At 50.2% G+C, this 22,027-nt stretch overlaps 1 protein-coding gene across 2 annotated transcripts in view; it reads right to left on the bottom strand.

The window, feature by feature from the left end:
• PAPPA2 (pappalysin 2) overlaps positions 1-22,027 on the bottom strand; it is an 87,623-nt gene that overhangs the window by 21,448 nt on the left and 44,148 nt on the right. For both annotated transcript variants that reach the window (XM_042033825.1, XM_042033824.1), the window contains exons 12-16: positions 18,618-18,753; positions 18,192-18,414; positions 8,958-9,129; positions 6,700-6,877; positions 4,182-4,395 (exon numbers count right to left, since the gene is read on the bottom strand). In XM_042033825.1, the coding sequence (XP_041889759.1) occupies positions 4,182-4,395; positions 6,700-6,877; positions 8,958-9,129; positions 18,192-18,414; positions 18,618-18,753 (923 nt within the window). The remainder of the gene's footprint in view (positions 1-4,181; positions 4,396-6,699; positions 6,878-8,957; positions 9,130-18,191; positions 18,415-18,617; positions 18,754-22,027) is intronic.

The following is a 22,027-nucleotide window of genomic DNA, read 5'->3' as shown; positions in this document are numbered from 1 at the left end:
CTCTTGGAGGCTCGACCCACTGCCAGCATCCATCCAGGGACTTCAAACACAGCCCAGGCTGAGCCCAGGGTAGAGGGTGGGGTGTGGACCACTCCCACATATAGGAAATAAGCAGTTCATGTGGAAGCGTGGAGAAGGGAAGGGAGAGGCTTTTAGAAAGAAAGTATATACCTAAATACACACAACTTCATAGGAGCTTGACATTTCCGGACTCCCTCCCACCCCCCAACTTCTTCTGATCTGGGTCAGCGGCACTTCTTGAGGATTAACAAGGAAGCCAGGAAAATCAGAGTCAACTCTCTAACCAGGCAAGCCTAGTGGACAGAGGAGGAAAGGAGACATCTGAGGCCAGCGAGGGCTGTCTCTGAGGTGAAGGCACGAGCACTTGCCCAGCTCCAGGAGCTGAGCATGCAGGGCCTGGCAGGGATCCAGCCATCTTCTGAGGCAGCCAGCCTGGGGGGAGCGGGTTTGCTGTGCAGGAATGGTGACAAATGAGTCTGAAGCCTCATCTTCTATGGCAGGAGACTTATGGCTTCAAAGAGAATCGGGGGAAAAGAGAGAGATTTGTCAGTAAATGGAAGGGAAGCTACACCAGTGTGCAGGACTCTCTGCTGCTGTGCTCCGAACAGCCTGGCCAAGCTGGGCTGTAAATGCTCAGAGACCTTAGAGGTGGAAGTGACAGAGGAACCTGGTTGACAGCCTGGGTTTTCTTTACCTGGCTCTTTGGCCCCCACAGCTGTGTGTGTTTGCCTTTTATCTGCAAGGGGCCAGATATGGGCAGAGGCAGTGAGTGCCTTTGTGCCCACCTCACCTGTGCCTGGTGCCCTACTAAGCTGCAGTGCCCCTGGGTTAGAGGCCGTCCTGCTTGCCCAGCTGTGAACTTTCTGGTTTCCAGTTCCCAGTCTGCTGACTCCTTCCAGTCCCCATTTCCTCCTCCACACTCTCCCACCTCCTCTCCTTCTTCCATGGTCTCTGCAGTTTTTGAACAGGGGGAGAAGGAAGAGGGACCGACATCTCCATGGAAGCTCACTAGGGACTGTGCTGGGCTCCCTCGATCTCTGGTCAAAATGCAGGCTGAGACTTTCAAATCTGTCTGAAAATGCCCAAATGGTTCTTTGCTTCATTCCCTAAAGCTAGCAGAAGGAGCTCAACCCCTCACAAAGGCTGCTTGGAGATCCCCAAATCTCTTCTCTCCAGGGAATCATCCCACAATGGGCAAGTGAAACAAGTCCTCTGAAGGGTCTGACCTCTTAGGTCCCCAAAATGAGAGCATCCTCCCAATATCACAGTGCTCCTCTAAAGGATCTCCTAGCTATTATCACACAATCATGGATCTGTCTTGGGTTGGAAGGGACCTTAAAGATCATCCTGTTCCAACCTCCCTGCCATGGACAGGGACACCTTCTACCTGACCAAGCTGCTCCAAGCCCCATCCAACCTGACCTTGTCTATTCCTGTCAGAGATCTGCTTCAGATGGCACTTCTCATGCTGGGAACAACAGCAAGGAGCACTGTGGGCGTGATGCCCTTTTCCCCAAAGTATCTGACACCCCTGACTTTCAGGCCAGTGCTTTTCAATGCTACAGCTCTGGGTGATGCTGAACATTTCTCCTTGACAGTTCACATCTTTGTGTGATCCAGGTGATGGGTTGGTACTGCCACGGAACAGGTCCTGCCTAAATCCAGAGAGCTCCCATCACGAAGTGCAAATGTGCATGCTAAGTTCCACTTATTACCCTTCCTCTGAAATTAGAAGTGCAGTGCCTTGGCAGCTGGAAGCCGGGCTGTTACATGGCCTCTCCAGGCTGATAACAGATCTCCTTTAGGAAGAGTCAAAGAAGCTTTACCCTTCATGTCAGCACTGTCAGTCAGATGAACCTGCCAGCAGGAAGGCAGCAAATTTCTGGCAGGATCTTGATTACACGATCAGTATTTCCTCAAGGATCCCTTGCTGACAAGCAGCGATTTCCCAAGGGCCTTTCCTCACCCAGGTTAATAGACAAAAGCATCTCCGAGACAACTGATTTCTTCATCCCTTTCTCTTCCACTTCAGCTATGGGAAATGAAATTTCAACTATGATCTCAGCCCCTTCTAAGCATCCTTACTGCTCCTGAAGTAAAATTCACCTAAAAAAACAGAAGTGAGGGAATTGCATGAACTTCCATGTCCAAGATCATCTTGGCTTGCACACAGACAGCTGGGTCCCAACCACGGTTCAGGCCCGCATAAGGTGGGCACCTCCACACCAGGAGCAAAGCTAGAGCTGGAAGAACAATCAAAGGAAGCCTGACTATAATTCCAAGGGTGAGCTAGTTAGTGGGCATGAGGAATCTTCAGTGTCAGTCACAGGTTATGCTTGACTTTTGTCCAATATATAGTACACAGAGAGAGTCTTGCTTCCTTCTGTGCATCGACACCTGTGTGGCACTAAATCCTTTAGCAAGGCTTGTGCTTGCTGGGTTGGTGGACAACAGGGAGACAACAGATCAAGAACTCAGTTTTCTGAGCCCAAAGAGACAGCAGAAAACCCCAAAAACCTGATGTCCAAGCCACCAGCTCAGACCCTACTTTCACACCAGTACATCAGGAACTTGAACCTCATCAGTGCTGGTTGCTTCCAGAACTCTCCATCCACCTCACTCTCTCCAAAACTGGCATGATCAAAGAAACCAACCTCTCACTTGGGCAGCTCCCACCCTCTCCTTGCCAGTACTGAGACACCACAAGGAATTCCAGCAATCCAGGAACTGACTTAATGGCTAGCAGCTGCTACACCCCACCAAGGGGTTTGTACTCCTGCTGAGTGTACACCAAGAGCTCCTGATGAGACGGTACAATGACATTTACAAGTCCAAGGAAAGGTTTTCACTTGGGGTGGGCCACTCATATAGGAGTTAGTCTGCATGACAGGAAAGCAATACTTTCCCTGGTTTTGTGAATGTGGTTTTTGTATTCCACTGTCAGAGATGTCCGATGAAGGAGCAGCAATGACAATTGCAAATGTGAAAATGTGATGTCAACACACATTGCTATGAAAACATAAACCACTTCGCATGATTCTCCTTGACTTGTCTCACAGGCTGCTCAGACCCACGTGGAAGTTACTCACACATCAGAGGAGCCTCAGGATCTCCCAGGGGTCATCATTTTTGCCAGCAGCTGCTGCAGCAGGACAAGAAGGGGCCTAACTTTGCAAGCTGAGTGGATCTGTTTGAATGCCCAGTGCCTGCAGTGCCACAGGCATGAAAGCTGCTCTAGAGTTTGCAAAGCAATCCATGTGATTGCAGCCATAATCACCATTTGCTCAGCTCCCTTTGGCCCAAGAAATGCTCCTAACACTGTGAAAAGCTGTTTACAGAAACCACTTCCTTCATTACAAGGCAAGAAATTTGGCAACTGTTTCCCACTGCACAACAACTCTACCCCAGAGCAAAGAAGAGATGAAGTCTGCATCCAATTAAAACTGGAAGGGGGCATTAAACAATTAACACATAATTACCTGATTTGGGCTAGAATCAAGACTCTGGGGAGGACCCGGCCAGTGCCAGGGAATCTTTAGTGACCAAACCCAGTGGGGACTTCGGCTGGAGGAGTCACAGACAAAACGCTGCTTTACTCCCCAGCATCGCGACACTGGCTGAGAGCAGGGCTAGCGAACCACCAGGAATTTTTCCCCAAAGCATCAGGAAAAATCTTCCCCCATTGAAATGCCAATGCTACAGATTAAATTTAGCTGAGAGGCACAGCGGGTGAGATGTTAGCCCTGACAAAAGGCAGCCATTCATTCTTGCAGTGCCTCTGTTCTACGTTTTACCGCTTTTAGGACAGACAGGAGCTCCAGGAGTCTGCCAACATCTTGTAAATGTCTAATTACCTGAGAGTCTGCAAACACTTAATTTGGTGCTTAACTTTCACCAGTGAGGTGCACAGGAAGATCTGCTTGTTTCAGGTCAAAGCGCTTAACCCACACGTGTGTGCAACAGCACCTCATTCCCACCGGGTTCACCCAGACCAGGGAATGCCTCTTGCATTTTGAGAAATCTCTGTGATCACAGCAAGCTGCTCTGCCTTCTACCTATCAAGTCAGGTCTTTGAGACTGCCATCATCCTATCACCTCTGCTCCTTGAGCACACTGGGAGGAGGAAAGAAACGGTGATAACAGACCTGCCACAGACTTACTTCTTAGGCTTGTCCGCTGCATTCTCAGCCACGTGGTAGCCAGGCTTGCACTTATAGCGACAGACTGAGCCCACATCGTGGTTCCCCTGCAGGCACCGAGGGACCAGGAGCTTGGCGTTGGCCACGGCGGGAGGCGCGTCACACTCCAGCTTGCAGTAGGCTTCGGGCAGCGACCAGAGACCATCCTCCAGGCAGGTGAGCCACTGGTTTGTTCCTGACCCCAAAAGAGAAGCAGCGTGTGGGGTTACAGCTGAGCCAGGGATGGAGCCCCGCTGAGGGGAGTTCAGAGCAACCAGCAGAAGTCCTCTTGTTAGAGTGTATACTGATGCCAAAGGGGGCAACAAACATGAAGACCGCAGACTCCATCGCCTGCTTGGTCAGGCTATAGCAGAAAATACTTGAATGCAGACAGAAGTATGGAAGGGTCAACTTCTAGAGGCTGGAAAAAGGACCTTGGTTCTGCAAATCTCCCCAGATCTTTCCCTTAAACTTGCCTTCTTCAGTGGTGCCTCAGGACAGCCAGGGGCCTTTGTGTAAGACACCTTTCTATCATGTTCAGTTCAGCCCCCCTTCATTGTCCCCAAGTGCTTTTTGCAGCTTGTCCTTACCTATGCTGATCAAGCTGTCATACCCTACTACAGGTGCAGTGCAAGATCACAGAACCATGGAATGGCTTGGGCTGGAAAGGACCTTTAAAGGCCATCTGGTCCAACCTCCCTGTGCCATGGGCAGGGACATCTTCCACCAGATGAGGTAGCTCAGAGCCCTGCCCAACCTGGCTTTCAATGTTTCCAGGGACGGGGCATCCACCACCTCTCTGGGCAACCTGAATGTCAAGAGGATGGAAAATGCCACAAGGACAGATGTGGGAGGCTTCACTGGTGGGAATTCAAACCACCCATCATTAGAGGTTTGGGTTGAGCATTACAGCCCAGCTCTTTGTTGTCCCTGGTAGACCCAGCTAAATGGGTGGCCAAAAACTGCTCGGCTCTGGGTGCCTGCGGGAAGTGCCCAGGACTACAACACCCACATAGTGTGGATGATGGATAGCTCACTGGGAACTACTGAGCAAGAAAAAGAGCTGGACTGGAGTGAATGGGACCCTTCCTACTGAGAGGTTTGGATCAGCACGTTTGTGGTGCAGCCAGGCTGCTCTACAATTCCTTCAAACATTCCTACAGAAACGCTTTTGGAGTGGAGACAAGCTCACATCTCTACTCAACGCTTGTGTTCCTCATGGGTCAAGGCTGCCAAGGGTCACGTCCCACCTCCGAGTGCCACACAGCCATGTCATCCTTTCCTTGCCTGTTCTTAGCGTTTATTAGCCTTGACAGCTTGCTTGTAAGGATGCAAGTCTTGGGGGGGGAAAAGCATGGAGCATGTCCCTGCCTCAATGGCTCAGTTGTGTCAGCTGGACTCCAAGAGTTTCCCCACATGGCTTGGCAGCCTTGGCCAAGCATCTCCAGCCATCATGCTGGAAGTCACCCAGGGGCCCATCAAGGGGATGCCTTCCCACTGAGGGAGCCCACGGCAAACCTCACAGTGACTGCAGCTGTGAGTGAAAGATCAGATTAAAGCTCTGCCCTCAGTTGACCAACCCTAGGCAATGGGCATCAGTTCGTGCAGAATTTGTGTTGTTGAGAAGACATTCGCACGCTACCCTTTGATCAGCTCACTCTGGGGATCTGCCACCATCCTCCCTGTCATGAAAGGAGACCTTAATTCTCTGCGGTTTTTGCTCCTTAGATTTAACTTTAAAAAAAAAAAAAAAAGAAGTACACAATTCTCATACATTTCAGTTATAAATGTCTCCATAAAATAGGGCACCCATTAAAATGATTTGTTGTATGTGATTTTTCAGAGCAAAGGCACTGGTGGAAATTCACAAAGTCCCAATGCTTGAAGCTGTCAAGGCAATTATCCCTGAAATCCCATCCAGCTCAGCCCTTGCATAGACAGAACAGTAGCTCTCTTTCTCTGACTTGGCTTAAAAAATTCCTGCGGCTACCGATGGAGTCGGCAGAATGAAAGCCAGGCCATGGTGTGTCTGGGTGGTGAACATCTCCCAGACCTCTCTGCAGCTGTGGGCATCGGTCTCTATGGCCTTATACAGCCCCAGGCCCCCTGAACCACAGGCTTTCCCAGAGCCACCAGGCACAGAGCCACTTCTGGCTCTCTGAAGTCCTGTCTGCCTGCATGCTGCTTGTCTCCATCACCCTGATGCTGGAGGCTGGACCAGTTATCAGGAGAGGACATTGCTACACCCAGAGGTGGATGAATAAGGGCTGCCTGCCAGGGGATGGGAGTCAGAGGGAATTATCCCCACACTAGGATGCCTCTGCTCCAGGGGGAGGGATACCCATAGTTTCAGGAAGCATCACAAGAACCCATCCAGCTGGCAGAAGCCAGGATAAGTGAGAAATTCCAAGTAGCAATGCTCTGTTTGAACTGCTTGGGACAGGCATGGAAAGGTAGCATCAAAAAGGGTGGTTAACTGTCTCGACACTCCAGACCATACCTTGAAGCTTGGCTGGGGGGATGCAGGAGAAGGAGCATCTCTGCAGGTAGGTGGTCCCCGTGGGGCAGGAGAACTTGGCATAGTACACGTGGGACTGGTCAGGGACACGGCAGTCAACGGGGTCACAAGTCACAGATCTGTCCCACTGTCCCGAACTGCATGTCAGCACCACCTCCTGCTGCAGAAAAAGCAAAGCTCCATCAGACTCCCGAAGGGAGCTTTGACCTACAGGTGTGCCACCACAGCAGAAAGGTCTGAGCCAAGTTTCAGGACGAGGAGAGCTTTCCAACATTTTTCCTCCCCCAGTGTGCCCTTTCTCCCCACTCCAGACAACAAATCACGAAGCCCTGACCTGTTCACAGGGAGATGTGTGGGGTGTGAGAGCAGCACATGTGCCTTGGGGTAACAATCTGGCCACTGTGCATGTTATGTTGTCTGGCCACATTAAGGAGAAAAGGAAAATCCCTTCAAGATACACTGAAACCTCTTGAGCTAAGCTGTTCCCAGCTCTGTGCACTGCAATTTCCTCCCCTAAAAGATCAAGTCTTACTTCATCTGTTGTCAGAAAGCTCTTCTGTTGATTGTTTTCCCCTAAATGTACCAATTCCCTCATGCCTCAGCCCACAGACCCCACTGAAATCATATAACCTCATTTACAAATCCTAATTATACAGCCCCTCTTACTCAGCTGGGCAACTGCCTGACATCAAAAACCACCATGGTCCCACCACTAAATATGGTCAACATGTGCTACAGGCTTCATCAAAACCGAGTGGTGGATGATGGTTTGCTGTGAGCAACCGGGTTTAGTGCAAGGTGTTCCTAGCCACAATGGGGGGCTTGGACCAAGTGATCTTCTAAAGGTCCCTTCCAACCCCAACTGTTCTATGGTTTCCATTCCCAAACTGCTAGCCCCAGCCCAGCAGCCCTCAGCCAGGGGCTGCAGACCAATATTCCTGATGTCCCTTCACTGGCTGAGTACAGCCGAGCACATGACCTTATCCTCCCAACCACCACGTCTTGATTGAACCTGGATGTGGTGGCTCTGAAGGACATCATTAAATTTGAGTCCAGCACTCCCAAGTGTGCAGCAGGATCATAGTGTAGCTGAACTAGGTGGAGAGGATGCTTAGGAGAAGAGCTGTGTGCATTTTCCTAAACAGGGTCACAAGCCAGTCATCACTGCAACATCCCTGGAGGGCTCAGGGCAAGGCACTTGCAAGCTGCCCTCTGCTGTGACAGCCACTTGGGGTAAAGCTCTGTTCAGAAGTTTCCCATCTCACTGCCAAACACAGGAAAACTGTCACCCGAGGCAGATTTATTTTGTGTGGTTTCATTTCGGAGAATGGGAACATTTTGTTTTCCCTGGGCATGCCTTGGCCCACAGACCCCGTGGCCATGTAATTAATGACCTCCCAGTGATGAGCAGCGCATCTCCAGCTGTCCTGGTGCATTTCCCAGTGCCCACCTCTCCTTTGGCCAACACTGCAGCGTGGGAAACCTGCCTGCCAGGTGTCACAAGCAGATCTCCGAGGAGAGGAAGGGTCACCCCGCTGACGTGGCCCAACCCACTTCTGTCTGAACCAAGTAAGCCCACGCTCTCACTCAGTCTGGCATGTAGGCCAGCTCAGCCCCAGAGACTCCTGTTTCCCCCTCCAGAAACAGCCTAAGGACAGGACACTCTGTCCCTACACCCCTGCCAAGGTGACTGCCTGGACCAAAGCAGCTCAGTTCCCAAGGACACATCATCCCAGGTCTCCTCAGTCAACAACTAAGAGCTGTGCTGGCTCGTGACTTTAATGAGGTAACCCCCAACCCTCTGCAAAGTGGGACAAACTCTTTCACGGTGACCTCTGTGCCATTATTGCAACACAACACAAAGGAAGAAAAGCTCTCCATGCTCTCAGCTGCCTCTAAATATAGTTGCTCTGCAATGACTTCATTTTTTCCTGAGCCGCTAACTTCAGCTTTAAGAGAGAAAACATCCCAGGGACGTTTTACTCTCCAAGCAATGTCCGTCTGGAGAGCAAAAGTATCTACCTCTCCCTCTGCTGGGGTGCATCACCCTGACTTGGGACATTCCCTGCATCAGCCTTTAGGCTGGCTGGAGCTTCACTGAGCTGGGATTTGCTGGGAAAGCAGCAAAAAGGTCGGGGCTGGAGGAGCAAAGTGGTCTGTGCTCTCTCCAGCCACCTCAGGGGGGTTAAATCTTTTTCATCTAGGTCTTGGTCCCATGGGCCATCCTGAGGCCCACTCACCTGTGTGGAGCCCAGCTTCTTCCCACCACTGGAGTGGAGGACAAAGCCCTTTTCGCAGGCAACGGTGCACGTCATGTGCCTCGGGCCATCGGAGCTGCAGTTGAGGGTGGCAGCGTGAGCCAGCGGTGGCCGCATACAGCTTCCCGATCCTGTGCAGGCACCGTGGGCACAGCTGTGGAGGAGAACAGAGAAGGGATCAACCAGTGGCTCCCAGGACTACTTCAGCAAGGAAGGGCTCTCTCCAGGAGGCACTTGCGTGGAATGAATGCTCAGCAGGTCACAGATGCCCAGAGATGCGCACCTATCCCTCACAGCTCCAGCTTCTTCCAGGCTTGAAGTCTCCTGACAATGATGCCAGGAGAGTACTTCATCACAGCTCTGTTTCAGCTGGACTTCATCCCAGCCCACACCTTCTCACCAACCTCCACCATGCTCTTCCAAGCTGATGAAAGGAGGCACAGCTCAATGATATTCCAAAATTTGTGCTGCCTGCACACAGGCACAGAGTGTGCACGCTGCCGGGCACCAAAGGGGCTCACTGCAGGTAGACCAAGAGAACAAAAGGAGGGAGGTGACAAGGAGAGGGGAGGCAGAAGCTACACCTTTGTCTAACTTTTGAATCAGATATGGCAAACTCTCTATAGGATACTGGAGAATCCAACTCCAAGGAAAAGTTTAGCTAAGAGGAAACCTCTGCAAATATTAGGGAATCATCTTTGAGATGTTCCTCAGGTCCTGTGCAGTCCCCCTTCATATCCATACAGCTACACCACAGCCTGTGGTGGAAGGGAGGAGCTGGATATACCACTGGCTCCTCAACCCCACTCCTGTCACCTTCCCCCTCTGCTCTGATGGTCTTCAGCACCTCTGCTCTTCCCACAGGCCAACACAGCACCCCAAGCCTATGCATGCTGATGCCAGGCTCTTGGGGATCAAGACGATCTCAACATGCACCTGTCCAGCTCCACAGCCTCAACCACGGCCACCAAGGTGAGATGCAGCTAAAGGGAGGAATAACCTTCCCCTCGGCACCACTGCAAGGTGCAAGAGGTCCCAGGGAAGTTTGCAATGCATCACCCACACCTCCTCCTCCTCATCACTGCAGCAGTCATTAGGTACTGACTATTCAAGCATCCCAATTCCATAATGAGAACCAGTGCTGGCCAAAGGGTTACGGTCTCCATCAGGGAAATGCAGCCAGTCAATTAATTACCTGGGATGGAACTGGGACAAGACGTAGGGAAATACAACAGCTCCATCAGCCTGGCTTTATCTGTTACCAGGTGATACAGGTGCAACACCTGACCCCAGCCCTCCTCAGTCAGGGACAGAGGTGCTGCATGCTCAGGCAATGACTGGGGAGAGAAGGAAGGGAGCTGTACCTGAACGCCTCGCTCTCCTCTACTCCCTGCTTGGCACAGGGCTGCCGGCTGTTTTCAGGCACTGCCTTTCTCCCAGCGAGGCAGAGGCCTCTGCCTCTTGCCTTTACTCAACGTTTCCAGCCAAGGATGCACAGAGCTAGAAATACCACAAAAGACACACACACACAAAAAAAAAAAAAACCAAAAACCAGCAACCCCCAAAAAAACCAAATCGGTACCGACGCAGACGTTAAGGGAACGCAATGTGCTGTTGACTCTGGACAAGTCCACCGAGCCAAAGACATGGTGGAAACCTGCAGGCCACAGCCCCAAAAGAACCGGTGGGCACAGGAGGGGACCACAAAGGAGAACAAGAAGAAAGGGGCTGTTTTTTCAATGCAGACCTGTTTATGAAGTGAGAAATGGTTTCAGGGCAGCTGCTGCAAATTCTTTCACTAGCTTATATTTCCATTTGCTTCCTTTTTAAAGAATTTGTTTTATGAGTGCAGCGTTTGTCAGGTCATTAGCTTCTGAGGGCATCTGGTACCAATTGTAGCCCTCTCCCCTCCCCTCCCGCAGTCACCTTCTCTGGGCAGTTGCTCTGCTCCCTGCCTGTGCCCCTGGCTCCTACTTGCTCCCGTCCCCAGTTCCACTGCCCAGTGGATTGAGCCACTGTCCTAAACTTCCTTGTGTGTTTGTCTCTGGGCACCCACGTCCTCTTTCCAGCCTCGCTTCTCCATTCCATCTCCTTCCTCACCAGTCAAAGGTACACAAGGACATGCACCTTTCCACCAGACCAGGCTGCTCCAAGCCCCCTCCAAACTGGCCTGGAACACCTCTAGGGATGGGGCAGCCACAGCCTCTCTGGGCAGCCTGTGCCAGGGCCTCAGCACCCTCACAGCCCATGGTCAGGGTGTTGAGTTACGGAGCTCGCGCCCATCGCGGCACGGGTTTGAGGGCGTGCCGTGGCATCCTCCAGATGCGTCCAGGCCAAGTGCTTGGCTGGAGCAGCTCTGCTGGTGCTGCTGGAGAGACAGCACGTTGTCTGGGGCAGCCTTGGCAGTTGGGACAACGCTGTTATTAAGTAACAATTAAATGAAGCGCTAATCCTTTTGAGCGCTACCAGGGACATTTCGGTTTTCCACCAGTTCAGAAACGTAACCAGCAGTGTGGTAGAAAGTAGATCAAGATTATCAGCAGGTTTCTTATGTATTATAAATACAAAACGTTACATAGGGTAGTTATGCATAAGAGATTGATAATTGCACGTCATAACAGCAAAATATTTCTGTTTATATACATCACATACATAAACACTCACACACATGTTCTGTATGGGCATTAGAAATAATAGAAAGGTTTGGGTTAGAAAAATTACCTTTCTCTTTGTCCCCAAAGATGACTAGCTTAGCACTGTTTTCTCTGTGATTAACAACACCCCTAATCCTACAAATACCCCCTAGATTTTGTTTTGGAAATGATCCGAGACCAAGCAGCTCAAATTCTGAGCAGCTGTGCTTGTCCCACACCTAGCTTTGAAGTCTGATGATGCTCTTCCAGACCGGAAGAGGAGCTCACATCACTGAAAGCTGTCTGATTTTCTCAAATATATCAATAACATTAAGAAATACATATCAACCCATCCTGCAGACACTGCCTTGATTGCTTCCTTTATCAGCATCATCACAGCTATCACTGCCGTACTTGGGGCCAGGACACTTTTGAGCCTGATGGGGAACGAGTGCAGGTCAAAAGAGAAAAGAAGCCCTGTGACCTGGCCCCATCATGATCCACATGCTATGCCAGGGCTCGGGTAAAGTGATGGAATAAATGACAGCTCCCAGACCCTGGAACACCCTAACAAAGGCTGGACAAGGAAATGGTGCAGTTAGCCCAGTTCTGATCTCAGCATGAAGGAGCTCTTTCTGCTTTTGATAATAAATGAAATTCCTGTATCACAGCTGCAAACTCTTGACTTCTGCCCATTTCTGATTCAGGCCATATAAGACATGGGACAAGCCAATATTTTTTTACTTTTTTTCTGCCCAAAACATCAAAAAAAATTTCCACTTCTATCCCAGCATCTTTTGAAGCTCAAACTAATGATTTGTCAACAACATTTTTACAAAATATCAAGGTTTTTCTCCTAACTTATTTCATGTCAGCACAAGCCTGCACGATACCCTGGGCTCACCAAGTCCCACAACTTAAACATCAAAGAAAGTTTCAGGTCTGGAAATCTGTGAAATTCTGCCTAGTGATGGCCCTAACTGCTCCAGAACGGTAAGAGCTTTGTTCTGAAATGGGAACAATTCTATAAACTAGAGCAAAGCTTTTCCTTTGGAATCCTTCATCCTTCTAGAATAAAAGCAGCAATAGAGCGTGTTAAGCCAGTGGTGGCAAAGCTAGTACGGTAATACTACTTTGTTGTGACAAATCCCAAATTCTCAAAAGCTGAAATTTCATGTTTTACAGCAATTACTTAATGCAACACAGAAAACACGGATGGATTTACCCACGTCAATTTAAGCCAAGTCAAATGCAGTGCAGCTGCCTAAAGTATAATAAATCATCTGCACATTGCTTCAGTGTCTGCTCAAGCTTTCAACCCCAAGACTGCTGCTGAAACATCCCTTATCATCAAGCTCCAACTCTCAACAGCAGAAACTTGTAAGTTCTTCTCATGGTGCGAATTTTTGGGAGAGGGGGGTTATAGGAGATGTTGACAGAAAAGTAAAGGCTCCAGCCAAATCTCCTGAAGTTAAAAGTCGTCACTGCACATACTCTGGTGGAGTCTGGATTGTAACACCCAGCATCAGTGAGATAAAAGGCGTTTACTCCAGTGCGGTCTAGCAAAAGATAATAGCTAGGAAATGAGAAAAGGTGTTTTGGAAATACTTGGGAATGTCTCCCTTCGGGCGTGTTTCCCGCGAAGGTGAAAGGTCCCACTTTTCCAGTCAACCTGATGGCAACCATCCTTGTGGGAGCAGGCTGCGTGTACAGACCCAGCGGTGGTGATGGCTTCTTGATTACAATCTGCACTGAGGTTGCCATCTCAAGAAAAGGTGTTTGCTTCTGTACGTGACTCCAAAGGAAACTTTGCAAAAAATAACATCCCTGTGAGTCATCCGCTGTCATCTGCCTCAGAGACAGCGAAAAGGCCCCAGTAAGACATCAAATGACCTGTTGGCCCTCTGTAGCCATAGCAGCAAAGGGGGAAAAAAAAAAAGGAAGAGTAGATAAATCTTAATGCATTTCCAGGCAGTTCCTTTCCATGTTTTTTTTGTTATTGTTTGCTACACCAAAATAATTGTGTAGAGATACAGAAAACAAGGTTGAATGGGATGTCAGGTTTGGTCTAGTCACCTTCCCAACCCGAGCCAGGACAGGCCGCACCCAAAGAACATCTTTATCCCTATCAGATCTCCACAGGAACACAATCTACCTCATTTTCTCATCTTGTCCAGAGGAATTAATTTCTGAGCCACATCCATCACCATGAAAGACATAAAAATAGCAGAGGGATTTCAAAAGGGAGCTGCAAGCAGAAGCCATAGCTGGGCTGCAAGGCTTCTGCTGTAAGATTTAAGAAGGAAAAAGTATTTATCATGACAGAGAGGAGACAGTGAGAGCATGTGATGGCTCTGTACAGACACACTGACACAGAAGAGTTCTCTGCTGGCAGGAGGCATTCAGACCTTTCCGACAAGGACGGAACAAAAGCAACAACTTTCATCTTGAAATCAGAGGCACCTTCTCAGCAGAAAGGGTTACTGGATATGAGAATAGCTCAGCAGGGGATATGGTGGACTCATCACCTCCTGCAGCTCGTGACAGGAGATGAGAGAACCTTCTGAAGGATGCATTTAATCCAGTTCCTGTGAAGAATCCCTGTGCCTGTGTACGGCATCAGGAAAGGCAGGGCAGAATGGGGGAGGCTGGCTGTAGCCGAACACCGAGGGCTCTGCTGGCAAATCTGGGCTCTCCCGGTGCTTGCTCCCTTCTCCACTGGACATGGGAAGGACAGAAGGCTTCGTGTGATTCATGCAAGGTCCGTGCTGGTAAGAGAACAAGGAATCAAGATCAGGTTCCAGGGTACCACTGGGAGGTGATGCCTGTGGCAAGGTCAGAAAGGAAAGGTGCCTTGCACCTCGCACAACTGCTCTGTGCTGTAACTCACATTCCCTCAAAGGGCCAGGGCTCAGCTCTGCTTGGAACAAGTGTGTCAGACCGGGGTGCTCCTTTCCAGGAGGTGACACCAAGCACCCTGTTTCAAAGCTGTTCAGCTACTGTGCTCGACTCAAGATCAAATTGGTGAAAAACTTGTGCTGGGAGATATTTTTCCCTAGGCGAGACTGGCTACTCTCAGGGAAAGGCAGAAGACCTCTTGAGCATCCCCAAAAAAAGCCCATACACAGAGCACTGATCTCAAGAAACTTATTAGGCTGCAGAGAGCAAACGGGATGGGGCAGTCCATGGAATGGTGCCTGGCCCTCCAAGGGTTACCTGTGACACCTTCCAGCTGGACAGCAAAGCCACCAGTTAAAGTGAGTAACACATTCTACAGCACAGCCTTGGCCACTGCTGCCCATCAGCCAGCCAGGGACCCACAAGAGAAGTGCCAGAGGTCAACAGGCTTTGATGCTGGAGGAGAAGCACCCTCCAGAGGTCTCAGAGGCAGAGGTGAGCCCATTCCCCAGGAAAGGTGGCCATCAGGACCCTGGAAACATAGAACCGTTTAGGCTGGGGAAGAGCTCTAAAACTGAGTCCAACCATTAACCCAGCAGTCTCAAGGCCACCACTAAACCATGTCCCCAAGTGCCACATTTACTGGCGTTTTAAATACCTCCAAAGATGGGGACTCCATCCACAGGGCACCTTAAGCTAGAGGCAAAGAATCAGGATTTTAAAGTCCTTTCCAACCCAAACTATTCTACATTTCTGTGAAATAAGACACCAGCATGTCTACCCAGGGTGCCCATAAATCTTCATACCATCACACACGCAGCTCATAAACTGACCCTACATAAATTTGATGCCTGGAAGAAAGAAAACAAACCAAATAAAACCTGTTTGGGAAACAGCCCTCTCTACTGAATAAAGTGTATCCATTGAAAACACGTAAACAACTCCCTCCCTCCATCTAATTTTCTCTCCCTCACATCCATTTTCCATACCAAAGGAATCCAAACCAGTCTCCCCTCGATGCCTTACACCCACTTTTGGGGAAGCAGAGGAGGGCATTCGTACAGGAAATACAAACGCAAAGCAGATCGCCTTTTGTAGCACCTTCCTGTGAATTCACCCAGGCATTTCCCAGCATATGTGAACATAAAATAAAACACACGAAAAATAAAAGCAAGCTAAAAATAAATGTAGCAGAGGAAATGAAAAATGTTCCCCTGGTTCAGTGTATAGCCTGTACCAAGTTAAACAGGAGGGACCCTGGCTCAGTTTAAAAATGCAAAGAAAAGGATGAAAACCGGGAGACTTTGGGTCTCCTGGGTGGAAACTTGTTAGAAGTCTGATTTCTGCTCAACCTCATAAGGTTGTGATTGGGAGCAGAATGCACAGACAGCCCCATATCTGCTGGCAGAGACAGCAGAGAGGGGTTCCTGGTGATGACAGTGAGGACACCACACTGCTTTGGTCTGCAAGCGCTCTGCCAACCTTCAGCACCTCGAGTGGGTCCCAAAGCAGAAGGTGACACTTTCTTCAAAACAAGCATGTGCTTTTCTGGAGTCAAACATCTGCTGCATCCTGGCCTGGAGAAAGCTGCACTTGATCAGCATAAACACCATCTCTATGCTTCCTGCAGCCCGCAAAGCGCTGCGAGATCCTTCAAGATGAAAGATGCTACAGAAATACCAACCTGTCACATATTTATTATTTTGGCAAGGAGCATTTCTAGGCTGAAGGCAGGAGACCCCATTGCTTTGCTGCTTTTGTTACTGTGCTTTCTCAGATTATTTTAGGAAAGCCCTCACACGCACGTACTGTGTACACGAGGCTGGGTGCGTGCAGACGGTCAGTTCAACTCTGTGCAGGAAGAACATGGATGGTCTGCGATCTTTCACACTCAAATGTCTCTCAGCCTCTGAAGATTTTCTATTCCTGGATTTTTATAGGGGTCTCCCCCCCCTTGCCCCCCCACCAGAGTCCATCTACCTTATATGAAATTAATTGTTAGCCTTTAAAAATACTGCAAAGCATTCCCTTTGGAGAGGGAACAGATTTTAAAAATATAATAAAGGGGGGATACTTGAATGTTTCCTGACTTAACAGAGGAAGATCCTTTATTATTAGCATGGCCACTTGAGGCTGAGAGCCTAACCCCCCCTCCCCCCGAATATTTGAGACTTTAATTCTGAAAATCAATACTCTAGATAGATTTTTTCACTCTGAAAACTCTGGGAATCTGATTTACTTCGAGTATTTGCTAAGGACACGCACATACCCTGCAATTCAGCATATTGCTGCAAAGTCAAGGCCATGGGGAGCCCATGGGACGGCAACAAGAGGAAGAGGAGACACGAGCATCCTGCTGGGCCCCTGGAAAAGGGACACAGCTTGGTGTGCCTTGGCAATATGGGAACTGGCCTGTGCTTCAGCTATAATGAGACTTTTATGAGGAAAACATCTATTTTCCTCTCTATTTGCCCCTATATGGGCATCTCCTCATCACCAGTCACTGCTCAGCTGTGACCAGTGAGTCTTTTCCTCCTTCCAGCCACTTCTCAGGGGAAGGGGGAAGCTCTCAAGCAACAAGAATGCCAAATTATTTTAAGGGATGAGAAAATGTAATTGAAAAACCACATCAGTTGGCCAGGGTCTTAGAAGTATGTGGGTACATTGCTGTAACAGCTACCAGGAGGAAACACGCTGCATTTCAGGTGAACACTGATCTTTTAACGTAAGGCTGAGAATAATATTTATATTCTGACTCACTAAGATTTACGTTTCTGTATAAATCACACATGCACTTAAAAAAAAAAAAAAAAAAAAAGTAAAAAGCCACTTCAGGATATTCATGGCTTCCAGAACTCTACATAAATCAACTGTACCACAATCCCACAGACTTTAAGAAAAACACACACACACATTTGTTATCAGGGACATTCATTCATCCAGAGCCATCAACAGAAGGAACATGACAAGAGCAGCAATGAGATGACCCTAGACAAAGCCCTTTTGTGCTTAACAACCCCAAAGCTCAACTCAAAAATCAGAACTCCCAGTGGTGTGGTTTGAGTAACTGGCTGAACTGGAGCCCTGGATCAGCACATGCGGGTAACTTCAGGGGGCCTGTGACCCGAAAGCGAAGCCACCCTTGGCAGATCTGGCTGTCGTCATCCCCTCCACCCTTCTAGCACCCAGGCTGAGCACCACCCATCACCCCTCCTTGGGCCTCCAGCTCTGCTCAGCATGCTCCTCCAGCCTGGGTGAATGGAGTCTGTGTTGGACACCAGTCCTCGCCCGTCCTTTTGCCAGCACAACCCGCTCGGAGAGCGGTGCCCTTCTGCAAGCGCCGCCCCTCGCTCGCTGCTTTGGGAGGCTTTAGCAAAACCCCCCAGTGACAACTTCTCAGCCATTTTCAAACTTCTCCTGGTTTTCCCCCCAGGAACCTGTCCTTTAGCGCCGTTTTGTACAGGCACAGAGGCCACGCATAAAATCTGAGTTTCTGCCTTCCCACTCGCTCCAGCAAGGTAAGCAAATCGAGACTCGTTACATCAAATCTCCCAATAACACCTCAAAAGCCATCTGAGGATAGTTGCAAAGCACTCAATGAGAAGGTAAAAACTCCAGAATTCAAACACAAATTCCCAGAGGAGACCCTGGGCGGCCACTGGGACGTGCCCTGAGGAGACCGTACCTGTAGCACCGATGGCCACAACCCTCCTCATGCTGCAGGAGGCAGGTGGTGAGGGGGTCAGAGGAGCCAGGCTGAGCCAAGGTCCGCAAGGCCACGGCTGCGATGCCCACAAGCGGAGAGGAGAAGTTGAGAAGCACCGAAGCCACCTGTGGGGATGGGTCCTCCTGGCTGTGGGTCACATCGATGACGAGGGGGTTGTGCTGACACGACAGCTCATACATCCCTGCGAGACAGGGCAAAGAGAGAAGAGACTCGCCCAGCTCCGGGGATTTGCTTTTGGCTCACATCTGCGCCCCCCACATGCCAACAGACCAGCTTGGAGGGCAGAAGATCCTGCACGAGGGGCAGGGGACAGCAGTGAGAGATCACAGCCGTGGTGGCGGCTCCGGGTGTCCCTGCTGGTGTCACAGCCCACCGGCTGCTCACCTAAAGAGCGGTTCCGCCCATCGGTGTCAGTCAGCTGGACGGCAACCACCGGCTTGTGCTGCTGGCTTGGGACAGTGCCAGAGGAGGCCAGGAAGACCAGGAGAGAGGTGGGCACTGCAGGTCTCTCAAAGCAAACCTAGGAGAGAGGGCAGGAGAGACTCTGAGAGCAGAGGCACACCAAATACAGCTTCTCAGATCCCATACAGGCGAGAGAGAGAAAGAGCGAGAGCAGTAGGACAGCAGGAGCGGGCATAAGGGGTCAGAGACCCTGCAGGGCTGCAAATGGGCGCAAAAGTGGGGGCAGGGGAGGGGGAAGGGAGGGAGCCAAAACAGTCCTTTCCCTCCTAATTTCCCTTCTCCCTTTTGCTAGCCTTCTCCTCACCTATTCAGTCCCACTTTGACATAAATTTACAGCATCCTCACAGCATTCACGTTTGCTACTCTTTAAATTGAGCAAGACCCAGATAACCTCTTTCCTGGTCTCCTTTCACCAGGCTCTGACTCCCACCCCACACAGAGCTGGCCAGGCAAGCGAGGCACCCAGAGAAAACAGCTACCAGCCTTACCACCAAAATATTTCCAATTAAAAAACCCCAAAGCCCAAGAATGTCCCCAGTACCCACTGATATGGCAAACTGTCCACCAGCCAACACGTGGAAAGGTTTGTGGGAAGAAGCCCTGCCTGCTGGGAGAGCCAGCAACTTGCCACTTGTCTACAACCCTGAAGGCAGCTGGAAGTAGCTGGGACTCTCATGGTATCAGTCATGGCAGAGCAGATGTTCTTTGGAAGTGAGAAGACAGAAATGTTTTTCTCCCCCACCCTGGTACCCTCCCTTCCCCCCCAGTGCCGAGATGTGTTTTGATCAAGATCTGCCCAACACCACGTTTTTGTCGAGTGCTGGCGTGAAGGAAGCCCAGAAATTCGAGGCAAAGGTGTATTTGGAAAGAAGACAAGTCCTGGCCAGCCAGGCACAGCCCAAGGAGCAGACTGTGGGAATGGAGGGGACAACCACGCAATCTGTGATGGCAGCCTAGCCTCAGGGTGGTTTGTGCCACGTCAGGCATTGTTCACGCACGGGAACAGGAGAAAACCTTGGGCTCCAGCCCAGGGGTCCCACCCTGCAGGGAGGTGCTCAGCAGCAAAAGCCCTGCGAGAGAGGCCCCACTGCTGTCTCCTCGCTCCCTTAGCCAGGGCTCGCTCACTTACAGGACTGACCTGGCTGCAAGGAGTGGACCAGAGGGCTCAAACATTTTTATTTGGTATATCCCCCTGTCTCCCTTGGTGAGGTAAGTGGGGAAAGAAGGAAAAGAAATAGGAAAGCAAGAAGGGAGGAGAAGAAAGAGAGAAGAGCCAGCAGTGCTCACAGACAAGGAGCATCCCCCAAGACAGAGCTACAGCTGTGATGCCCCAAGGACCTGGCTGATTTTAACCCAGCCTCCAAGCGTGGTCCCTCAGGGGAGGAGAGGTAGTTAGAGAAGTCAGGTGAGGCTTTCCCAGGACTACATCTTGGGGTGGAGAGTTCAGTCCTTCCCTTTCTACAGTACATCTGCATGAGGCCGAAAGACGCTGGCCCCAAGTTAGGCCAACAGCAGCTAACTTGATTAACATCCCAATCCTTTTCAATACATACTATGTGCTTGGCCACAGCAGGCTATCTTCTTAATTTTTCTCCCTCCCTCTCCCCCTTTCTTATTCAATTTCCTGCATTACACACCCTGACTTGCTTACATGTGATTATGATGTCTTTCCTCGTCAGATGTATTAAAAAACTGAGAACAAAGCATGGCTGGAGATCTGCAGATGGTAACGATTCCCACGTGCAGACAGACCCGAGGGGCACAGCAGATGCTCCGTTCGGTGGCACAGACACACACACACCTCTGGCCCCCGACCTAATCACGGCACGACAGCGAGCATGGTAAAACACCAGCACCGCTTTTCCAGAGCGGCTGTGGGTCCCTGGAAACGCTCAAGGTCTGATGGAGCTCTGAGCAACCTGGTCTAGTGGAAGGTGCCTCTGCTCATGGCAGTGGGGTTTGAGCTAGAGGGCATTTGAGCTCCTTTCCAACCCTGACCGTTCCACGATCCTTTGAGCCAGCCTTCCCCTTGTTCGTTGGTGCCACCTCTTCAGAAACGATTCCTGCCATCTGATGAGTTTTGTGGTGCAGCTCTAGCCCGGGTGACACAGGTGCAACAGCTGTAAGATGGCCCTGGCAGTTGGCAGGCACCAAACAAGCCCTGCACGTGGGTACACATGTGCATCAACAGCACCATTCCTGTCCGGGCAGGCAGCTGTGCTAGGCAAATTGTCAACAAAAAGCTCTCTTTCCTAACCCAATATGTTACCAATCAGGCCAACTCTTAAAAAAAAAAAAAAAAGAAAGAAAGGCATATTTATTACTAGTCCATAAATAATTTTATGGGTGGAAAATAATAGCACTCCTAGAGAGAGCACGGAGAACCAGTAATGAAAGTCTTCAGTATAAACATCCACAGAGGAAGAGAACTGACCACAAGCTCCAATAAAACTGTAACATGTTTAACCCCTGCTGAGAAGTGGAAAGCCAGCTTTCATCTAGGTAAGGCAGAGGGGGAGGATTACTGCTTTCTCCTTAGCAAAGGAAGGAAGGAAGGAGGCACGTTTGTCATGGCCAGAGACTGCAGCCGGAAAGTGGGTTGTGAGCACACAGATGAGGAAGAGAGGGAAAATTGCAAGAAGGTTAAAGAAAGTTGCTTTGGAGAGACAGAGGACCTCAGAGCAATACCCGTGTTTATATTGACTCTGGTTTGATGATTCACCGAGCTGTCTGAGCATCTTGGGAAAGAGGCCTTCTCCAGAGAACCTTGAACTAAACAGGGAAGCTGCCCCTTGGAGCACAGAGGGAGCAGCATACCAGAGCCTGGCTTTCCAGCAACACGAGGCAGCAGCCACAAAACCTCTAAACTGTGCCTGTGGTCAGAAACCCAACACTGTAAAAATCCCAGTGGCCTAGCCCTCAGCTCTCCTCTGTCCCTCTCCTCTACCTGCTGGGACAGAGGGGTTTGACCCTCCCAAGGGCAGCCCCCTGAGCCCCTGCTGGGCTGTAGGACCAGCCTCTTGGGGCATAGAAGTGCCACCTCTGGTCTGGAGTCAGCAGAAGGACCTGTGTGCCACAGCTGATTGCTGTGGGCTTGGGGTGCTCAGGACCCCTCAGGATGGCAGAGGGCATCCAGCTGCCCTCTGCTGCTCTTCCCAGCCATGGGGACCCAAAGGCAACTAGGACTTCAAACACAGCCTGTGCCTACCCTTGGTGGGTATTAAAGCACAGCTTGACTGCGAGGGAAGGTCAGGAGCAAGTTGTTTCTCAGCCTCGAGGCATTTCTGTGGTGTTTTGGTTTCATGCAGTCCTTCTCCTTGCAATCTGCCCCA

The sequence above is a fragment of the Corvus kubaryi genome, unplaced genomic scaffold (genome assembly GCF_017639235.1).
Source record: "Corvus kubaryi isolate FWS band 111438036 unplaced genomic scaffold, C.kubaryi_AGA036_p1.0 37361, whole genome shotgun sequence".
Taxonomy (NCBI): domain Eukaryota; kingdom Metazoa; phylum Chordata; class Aves; order Passeriformes; family Corvidae; genus Corvus; species Corvus kubaryi.
Note: the sequence above shows the minus strand (reverse complement) of the source record. Positions and strands in the feature narration are given on the sequence as shown.